The 9,830-nt window shown below is 36.4% G+C and overlaps 1 protein-coding gene and 1 non-coding gene across 3 annotated transcripts in view; one reads left to right on the top strand and one right to left on the bottom strand.

Annotated features, from left to right (window-relative positions):
- Positions 1-9,527, bottom strand: part of LOC127810011 (uncharacterized) — a 9,571-nt gene extending 44 nt beyond the window's left edge. Inside the window, exons 1-10 of one of the 2 annotated variants that reach the window (XM_052349225.1) lie at positions 9,252-9,527; positions 9,093-9,141; positions 7,576-7,682; positions 6,168-6,213; positions 5,324-5,458; positions 5,103-5,192; positions 4,884-5,009; positions 3,248-3,331; positions 3,066-3,130; positions 1-407 (exon numbers count right to left, since the gene is read on the bottom strand). The exon at positions 1-407 is cut by the window's left edge and continues 44 nt beyond it. In XM_052349225.1, coding sequence (XP_052205185.1) covers positions 218-407; positions 3,066-3,130; positions 3,248-3,331; positions 4,884-5,009; positions 5,103-5,192; positions 5,324-5,458; positions 6,168-6,213; positions 7,576-7,682; positions 9,093-9,141; positions 9,252-9,364 — 1,005 coding nt within the window. In that variant the 5' untranslated portion in view covers positions 9,365-9,527 and the 3' untranslated portion in view covers positions 1-217. Of the gene's footprint in view, positions 408-3,065; positions 3,131-3,247; positions 3,332-4,883; positions 5,010-5,102; positions 5,193-5,323; positions 5,459-6,167; positions 6,214-7,575; positions 7,683-8,378; positions 9,050-9,092; positions 9,142-9,251 lie in introns of those variants that run through there. The other variant, XM_052349226.1, reaches the window with a different exon arrangement.
- A 13-nt stretch (positions 9,528-9,540) lies between these two features.
- TRNAK-CUU (transfer RNA lysine (anticodon CUU)) lies at positions 9,541-9,613 on the top strand. Its single transcript has one exon. It is a non-coding gene; the product is annotated as a tRNA-Lys (tRNA).
- Positions 9,614-9,830: the final 217 nt, after the last annotated feature.

Raw genomic sequence — 9,830 nt, forward strand, 5'->3', positions numbered from 1 at the left:
TCTCAAGTGATTCTATAAATTATTCTTCACTTGAGAGAGAGACTCCTCAAGTGATTCTGCAAATGGAGGAAATGCATGTCCAACAATATGCTAAAGTCAGAAATCAGAATGCTTCTTCACTTGTTTGTTGCTGCATTACACTGAATCAGAGTGACTGGAAAATGGAGGTTTGGCTGTTCGTCAATGAGAAGGGCCAGGCCCAGGTTCAAAACGAACCTCAGCTATATAATACTTTCCACATGCCTGTCCTATATCCCAGAGACATGAGTACAAGCTCCCACAGCATGTTAGGAATGCTCAATGGGTTCACCTTCGATCCAGGAATTTCGGACCAGTTGACAGATATCTCGATCATAGGGATGCCAAATGTTTTGCATAAATAGACCAGCTCAACATCAAAGCACCACCTGCAACAACAACAAAAAAAATTCATGTTGCTCACATAATGCAACAATCATAGCATGATTTATACAACTAGCACAATGCTCTTTATGCAAGTGCAAGTATGAGACTGTAAAACCCCTTTTAAAGCAAAACTGAGTTCTGAGCAACAATCATAACATGATTTATACAACTGCCAGAATGCTCTTCATGCAGTGAAGTATGAGACTGTAAAATCCCTTTTAAAGCTAAACAGAAAGTTTTCTCCCACAACTCTAATTCCATCTTTGTAATGGCTCAAAATGTTACGAGTGCAACAACATAAAATGCTTCTGAGAAGAAAGCATTACAAATGATGTGTACCCATATCGAAAAAGACAATTGCAAATGAAATTATATGTAACAAGACTAGAGTGACGCCTATTAAGAATAAGATGCACAACACCCAATTTGGATGGTTTGGGTACATATGATGAAAACTATTAGATGTAGTTGTAAGGCAAGTAAATGGAATGAAAGAAATTTATACAGAAGGTGGTAGAAAAAGATCGAAGAAAACTTGGGCTGAGCTTGCTTTGAAGTAAAATATTTCAGTAAAATATTTTACTTATTTTCCAGTGTTTGGATAGCAACAAAATGAGAAAAATATTTTTAAACAAAAACTATTTTACATCAACATGTGAAAAATGACTTATTAAAAAAATTTGAGAAGACCAAAATTAAAACCTTAACATTTTGAGAAAGAATCCCGCACGCACAGAAGGCTTTTTCTAGTGTCTGGCTTTCACTAACAAACAATATTTTGTGGACAAAAAAGATTATTTTTTATTATAAAAATAAGTTTTTACACATAATAATTTTCATGAAATAGTTTATAAGCAAAAATATTTTCTGAAATAATACTCAAATATATTGTTTAAATGCATATATTCTACATGCAAATGCAAAACTAACATTTTTAAGCATTTGAGTCTAGATTCACCTTCATTTTTTAAAATGGAAGCCAAACACCAGAAAAATAAGATGAAAAATAATTTTTCAAATTTTTTTTATACAAAAAATATTTTAAATTGAAACAAAGGAGGGCTTGATGGAAAACCTTTAGACAAGACATGGAATATAATGACCTTAAAGGAAATGGTTGGATAGCTTGAATTCACGTATCCTACCTCACCTAGGGGAATTAAAACTTATTTGTTCTCATTGAAGCAAATATATAGGAATTATAGGACAGGTTTTCGCTGAATAGAATTTTATATTTTTCCTTTCTTTCTTTTTCTGGGGTCGGGCGTGGGGGGTGGGAAGGAGGGAGGAATCCCTGCTTGGTCTTTATATTAGGCACTAATCAAATAAATCCTCCCAGGGAGATCTGTTAAGAGGATTAGGATCTTTATATTAGGCAACTATATATTTTGTATATATTAGATTAGTTGTATATATCATTAGAATATATTAATAGGATACAAGTATATAATTCTTGTACATTCATGAGATATGAATTAACACATTCTTTCACATTTTCTAGCTTCTACAATATCCATCTCTACAACCTTAAACTAGGACAATGAAATGTACCTAATTGGTCCGAGCAATTAAATTTGTGGTTTTAACGTGAGAGACCTAATAGTTTACTCAATGTTTGTCTTTTAACGTAACAAGGCCTTGCCCAACCCCAGCTTCTTGTCTATAGAGCTGCCTTTCAGTTTCTGCAGAGACTAAGAGGAACTTCCTCACTTGAGGTCTGGAATTGGGTGAAGAATTAAGGAAAGCATTGTCCCAAACCTGCAGAGCTTCAAGTTTATTGACCAAATCAAATCCTTAATGAACACTGCAGGAGCTTATTCTTCTTATAAATTCCACATGCGAGGCTCAACACACTCATTGCTGGTTTAAGTTGTACCTGCTAGCTTGCTAGCCACTATATTTGACTCCACATTGCAGTGTCACCCCCAACCCATATAGGTGCTAGCAAAGATTAGATCTCAGCAAGAATAAATTAAATGATAATTCAGTAAGTGCATCTACAGTGGTTGTCACCAGGGTTCTATGCCCATACTTGTAAATCCAAGGTCTGCTCATGCAAGTGCAGAGGTGAAACTCCACATACAATAACTTCTATGAGAACGCTAGTAGTAGCAGGGTTGGTGGGCAAAGATTGCCGCTTGAGCTCACTTTTTATCCTTTAGGAGATGAGTGCCTAAACAAGTAGTTTCAGGGTTGGTAGGCAAAGATTGCCACTTCAATATAAGTCGGTAGGTCAGGTAAGCTCTGAATGGATTAACCCTTTTAGGAGATGTGTGCCCAACAACATTGTTTCAGGGTGGATGAATGTTAAAATGGAACCTTATAAATCTTGTGCCCCTCATCATGTAGGTTAATTTGCAAATGGGGACATCCCAAGATTGCTAGAACCTGATTTTTTTTTTTTTTTTTGGGGGGGGGGGGGGGGGGGGTGGAGGGTGAACTGTAAGAACCTGATTTCGGCCCACAAATATAAAAGCCAACTTAGTGTCACAGGGACCAATGTCACAATCCCATGTTGGGACTGTATAAAAGGATGTCTCCTGTGCATAAGGGTCTTTGCGATGGGTCTGCTCATATGTAGTTATCCTTCTGAAGAGATCTAGGCTTGAGGCAGGGTGAAAGAAATGGAGCACAACAGTCTAAAGGTCTGAAATAGTTACCTCTTTAAACGGATGTTTGAAAACAGCTTCCTTCCAGCAGCTCTAGTAAACATCTTAAAACCACACTGAGATACATAAAACAAAGCAAAGTGGAAGAAAAAGTAAATATATGCCATTGAAACAGTCTTCAACACGAGTATCAAACAGACTGTAAAGATATACTCATGAAACAGAAAACTCACCTGAGTGTCACGAATTCCAGGTCCGGCTGCCAAGAGGACCACAAGATGGAAACCCTTCATCAGAAAGTTGCGATGCCACTTCCTCTGAAACACAAAATGGACTTGTTTTATTAAGGAAGAACATAAATGAAGGAGGGAAAATAATGTTCCAACCCCGAAAGTGAAAAAGCTTTCTCCTCATTTCAGCAAACCAAATTATTCTAAAGCATTCTCATGAAATACCAAGTGTTTTTTCATTTCTTTTTAATTAAGAAAAGACAAGATATGAGGAGAGTTTTGCGGTCTATTCATTCTCATTAGACAAAGCTGTATCTTAAAACATTTTATTATGGATACTCAATATCACCATGTAGAAGCTTTTGCATTCAGTCTACTTTCTTTGGAGAGCATGCAGTCTGCTTATTACATACGCTCATAAGCACAGGCAGGTAGAAAAATGCACCTACACAACAGATCCATCACTAGCAATTCCACACTCTCTAATTAGGCTGCCACAACTAAAGGACCACATGCAAACAAAAATTGGCTCCACTGAAGGCCATGAGTCCTTTTGACCTAAGTCCCCATGTATAAGGAAAGAATTACATTTTACCACACAATCAATTGTACAAGTCAACTTGCTACCACAAGCAACAATTATTAGAAACTCATCCGAAAATGCAAACAAAAAAATTTATCAATTAAGTTCATATACCCTACTTAAATACTTTGAAAAAATCCCATTAAGCTTCTTTCACATGTCAGACCTGGAATCTGCCAGAGCCTTCCATATTTTCCTCTCACAAATGCCCCCTCAGCTTCCACTACCTTGGTTGTGGAAGTGGAAGTTTACTCTGCGAGAGCTACACACAGAGCTCAAATAGGCAGTAGGCTTCATTCATTCATTTCCCACAGATGGCGCCAATAGCGGGTAGAGAAGATTTGCATGGTTGATATGGATGAGGATAGAAAATACCTACCCAAGTGTATGCATAGAGTAGCCCTAATTCATAGATAGCAGTCATGGGAATGCAACTCAACCAAAAGGGTTAACCAATGGGTTATCAATTGGATTCATAAATCCAATCAATATACTGAAGCTCTTCACATGCATCTTCCAAACTAGGTTTTAGCATCATTCTAGCCTGTCCCAATCAGAGACTACCAGAGGTTGGGAACAATTTTCTTCACGCCCTCCATTCCACCATTTTTATGTTTGTGCTATCAAACTACCATGCTACCATCCAAGATCACCTAACCTTACTGCAAACCTGCACCTTCAATTTCTTCATTCCTTATCCCAAGACTAAACCATCCAAGCAATTAGACCTAATTGTGTTCAACATTATGCGACCAAAAGAAGTGTTTTGACAGCTTATATTGAAATAAAGACGAAGAGTACTAACTGAAGTTAAAAAAAACAAATAGAACCAGGAAAAGATAAATTTCTTTCACATTGCATGCAAAGTTCATTTAATTGAGGTATTTGCCACTTCAACTTTGAGAGAAGGCTAACATCATCATTCAGATGGGGAAGGCAGCATCTCCAATTTATTTATTTATTATTTTTTGCAAAGTCCCCTATTTAGAAGTATATCAAAGGATTAAGGTACAGAAAACAAATAAATAACTAAAAAGTGGTATAACAAAACCCAACTGTAGCTAAAGCCTTTTCCTCAAGATGTGCACGAGAACCAAATGCTGCAATTGGAATATCAGAAATCCTTAAGCTTGAATCAGTGGCTGCCAACTCCCCAAGTTCCCTTTTAGCGACTGCTTGAATCTGATGAGAAATAATTTCACCTTACATGAATCACTGTCTAGAAGATATCCTGTGAAAATATACATCCAAATAGACAAGAAAGCTGAAAATAACCTGATTTTCAAGTTTTTCCAAGTCATTAACCTTGGTTGCCCCATCAGCATCCAGCATTAGAAGTAGTTCACCACGTGAATGAAGCATCCCCTGTTTTACAATGCTTTCGCAAAGGTAAAGAGCTCAATCAATTGTCGTCACAAACAGGAGACACAATGAAGCAGCAACATTAGCACAAGACCTTCATAATTGATTGAGGGAATAGTTTAGATCAGACTCACTTTTCTAATAGCTTCTCCCTTGCCATGATTTCTTCCAAGTTGGATAACCCTTACATTATCTACTGTATGCTTCCTCACAAAGTCAAAAGCTACTCTCTTTGTCCCATCAACACTTCCATCGTCAACAATTACTACCTAAAGTAAGAACTTTTATTTTAGAAAGTAATAGAGCCATGTAAAATCTTAGACACAACCACATATTACTTACTACCATGCCATTGTGTAAATTTTCAATTGCTTAATAATCTCCAAATAAATAATACTCATGTGAAGATCTAATCCTGAATTCAATCGAAGGACACAACCCAAAATCAGGTTATCTTAATCGCAAATAGTTTCAAATAGAACAGTTCCTAAACTGTCAAAGAGATGGACAACAACCAATGCAGTAAGGTGCCAACTTCTCAAAATGTCCAAGAAATCATCATACGTTGTCATTCTCATTTTACATAAAAATAGAGACCACACAAACTGAATTAGATGTGAGCACACACAGAGACCGAGCAATTGACAAATACTTAACAAGCAGTACTGGAACTTAAGAGGATTTTCTTCCATTATGAGAGAGCTCCAAGATACATTATAGGTGAAAAGAATTAATAATGAATCATTTTCATTCCAAAAACTAACCACAGCATAAAAATAAACTATAAAACAATATTTTTGATATCTGCTTGCTGATTGGAATGTGCATTAGACAACCTATGTCCAAAATATAGGTCCAATATGAACGTCATTGCATCAATCATGAAAGGATCATGACAAACAATGAACAAACAATATTGGATGTATGTAAAGTCTATTTATACAAAGCAACAAAAAGAATGCTACAAAGCAAACATACCTCATATGAGAAAGACTTGTCCTTTGTTGCACGTTGTTGAAGGTAACTACAAACACAGTTCAAAAGAAAGTTTAAAACAAAAGAACTGCTCTGAAGTTCACCCAATTGAAACCCCATGCCATCTTTAACAGATTATTCAATAACCCATCTTTAGCAGATTATTCAATAACTTGAACTGAGCATTCTAAAAGAAACTATGTACAAACTAATATTACTTGATAGCAAAAAAATGAAAAAATTATTTACACTCTGGAACAAGGAGCATGCACTTGCAAATATTACTGAAAATGCTGTGTTAAAATTGGGCTATAATCTGCTCCAATCTGGTAACTGTTTCTTTGTCCTTGCCAAGGAGGTATTCATCATACTGCTTAAAAGTGAAATTATAGTTTATGAATTTTGAGCTGTACTTATCAAATCAGATTCATCAAAGGGGGAATTCATTCCAAACAGTCTTCCAGAACCCACTGCTTTTATGAACAAAATTACAGCATCCAGGTACTAATCATGGTGATTCAGACAATTTTATTAAAGATATCCTGCAAATAAAACAACAAAAATGCAGGATAATGTTGCTTTAATGATACTTGATACATAGGCAATGTATCGAGGACGCCAACATTTCAAGCTCTCCTTTATGTTATTGAAGTTAACAACAATCCCCACTTCAATAATGCGTAGTTTGAAACTCATAAACCAAATTGGAGATATACAGGTGCTATCAATATGGTGATGGTTTTTTATTTAATAAATCATTGGTTGAAGAATAAATATTGCCTCTTTTGCAGGTGCAAGATAATATGATGCAATACAAGTGTTGTTTCTTATTGAAGAATGAAGATCTTTTCTTCAGCAAAATGAGCAGGATGGAACTTAATGTTTGTTATGATGATACTTGAACCCAACTAGTCGGATTGAAGCTTGTGAATATTGCTGTTATTGTATGTTGATACTTGAAACACATTCGATAGACCAAGCAGACCATTTACTTCTATGGTCTTGTCAAAAGTTCTCTGCAATCCTTCAAACAAATGTGCACTACAATAAAATAGAACATTCAACGTGTGCAATGGATTTAAACAACAATACATCTATGTTGTGCTTACATACAAAATCAGATGAATCTAAGAAACAATACGTATTGGTGGTAAGTGGGGATAAATATGGCAGCCACAACAAGAGTTGCTGAAGACACATAATATCCTCTCTTTTTTTTTCCTTTTTCTTCTTTTGGAATATAAGGGCGTGTCAAGTCTCTTATGAAACCAAATGAAAAAGCAAAGAAAGAAAGGCCACCTTAACATTACTGGTCAATACCAAACTATGCACATAGGTACTGGTGCTATCAACAATAGTAATACTGCTAAAGTTGAAATCTGGGTATGGTAAAATTATACTGTAGACTTACTTCAAAGTTTCATCAAGAGCCCCAGGAAGCCTATGCTCTTCATTGAAAGCAGGAATTATCAGAGATATGTACTTCTCTGCTGGATCAAAAATGTAAGGGCATGGAACCTGGAACAGATGCATTCTTGAGTTAGTAATGGGAAAGCCACCTCAACTAATTAATTTGGCTATTTACACAGGAAACAGATTTTCCTTGGCAGAATGCAGTAGTTATCAAGTACAACAACAACAATAATAAAACCAAGCCTTAAAACCTAAAGTTTAGATGTACTAGAATACATTTTGACAATGCTCAAGTTAAAAGAATCAATTCCTTCAAACAGAAAGCGTAGACCTGCAACAGCTATATTGAGTTTCAAGGCTATAAAATAAGTCACGATCCTTGCTCGTCAGAATAGCTTCCAACATGAAGACCTCAAGTTCAAGCCTTAGTTATTTTCCCAACACAATCTTGCGGAGATTCATTTGTATATCCAACTTTCCTAGAGTTGTTTAACACACTTAGGTGTGAGGGCATTCTCTTCTTTGAATCAATAGACAGTTAATTGTGTTCTCATTGATTGTACTTGAGACTGACAGTATCTCTCGAAGAAGTTGGTGAAGTTCTTGACTCAAAACAGGGACTGTTATAAGAGGGATTTTTTGAACGTTTTTGACAAAATTAATTGGTGCAAAGGTTGCTACCACCTGAAAGTTAGTGGATGTAGAGCTATTTGAATAGCAAGAAAGCAATCTCAAGCAAGGATCCTTTAGAGCTATTGAACTATTATACATTGTTATAATGATTTCTTCTACATTTACTACCTGCATATTTTGTTCATGTCATCTTTAGCACTCTCTGGTCATCATTCTTGAAAAGTTTATCTGCAAAACCAATTTATCCCACCTTGGTTGATCTCTCCACTTGTTTGTTGCACAACACACAATTTTCTAACTGATATCCACTCCACTAAGGTTATCCTTGGTAGTCAACCCTTGGGACATCAACTCATGCCAAAGGCCAGCTTTGAAACTGCAGACTGCAGACTTTAGAGTCATAACCTCTCATAGCTCTCCATATTGCTGCAGCACCTTAGGGGACAGTTTGACTAGAATATCTGCAGTTGCCTTGTTATAATTTAAACGATCATATAAATCATCATGACCATGTTCACACCGCATCCATAAACTGAATGAGTAAGGTTAGCCACAGACATCCTGGATAAATTTATATCTATTTCCTTCTCTTCTTTCTTAATATTTTAATTTACACCTTCCCCAGCTCAGATCATTTCAGAGCCTCGGATTATTCACTTTACCAATGGCCAAATTAAAGTACATCCAATATGTAACGGTTGTGCGTTCTCCATTGTGTTTCAAGGTGTATACAAGTCACACATTCATTATACATAATCAATCAACAAAAAGAGTGAGATTTTAATACCAGTGCTTCATATACCTGCAACTGTTGGCAATAATCAGACCCATTTATATTCAATACGCCAATTTATATAGTCCGCGCACATAATATAAGTGTACCTGTTTCAATGAATTCGGATCCTCGAAGATTGGATGACCTTCAGGGTGACTAGTAAACGATTCGGAATAAAAGAGAAAACCAAAACAATTCAGGGAAACTGAAAGAGAATCAAACGAGGGGAAGTAAATATTAGTGCTTGGATCGATGAGAAAACGTACTTGTGATTGAATCTTCGGCGCGAAGTTTCGAATGCAATCGCAGCACCTAAAGCTGAAGCAAGAATCAGGGCTATGATGATGATGAATTCGAAGATCGTCCACAAAACCTCCATTCTTCGTTTCGATTTCGAGTTTTTTTCCTCCTACTGCGGCTAATATCCTCAACAATACTTCAGGGCTTAGGTCAAAGCAGACGACATTGATAATCCGTCCGATTTCGCCGGACGGATTGGACACGATCAGGAATGTTCAATCAAGGGCTGAGTAATATTGCAAGCCCACCGAACAAGCCCGTCTAGCTCAGTCGGTAGAGCGCAAGGCTCTTAACCTTGTGGTCGTGGGTTCGAGCCCCACGGTGGGCGGTGTCAATGGGTTAAATTTTGTCAAATTACAGAACCGCCCATTTTGAGTGTTTTCGCTCTCCATATTGAAAAAATATATCAAAATAACATCATTTTTAATTAAATTTTTTATTTCTTCCTGTTTTTATGGTCGGTTTGATTTTTTTATTTTTTTTTAATTTATTCAATTTGAGTATCACACGTCAATTTTTGTACAATACGATAAGCCGTGTTGTTC

The sequence above is a fragment of the Diospyros lotus genome, chromosome 9 (genome assembly GCF_014633365.1).
Source record: "Diospyros lotus cultivar Yz01 chromosome 9, ASM1463336v1, whole genome shotgun sequence".
Taxonomy (NCBI): Eukaryota; Viridiplantae; Streptophyta; class Magnoliopsida; order Ericales; family Ebenaceae; genus Diospyros; species Diospyros lotus.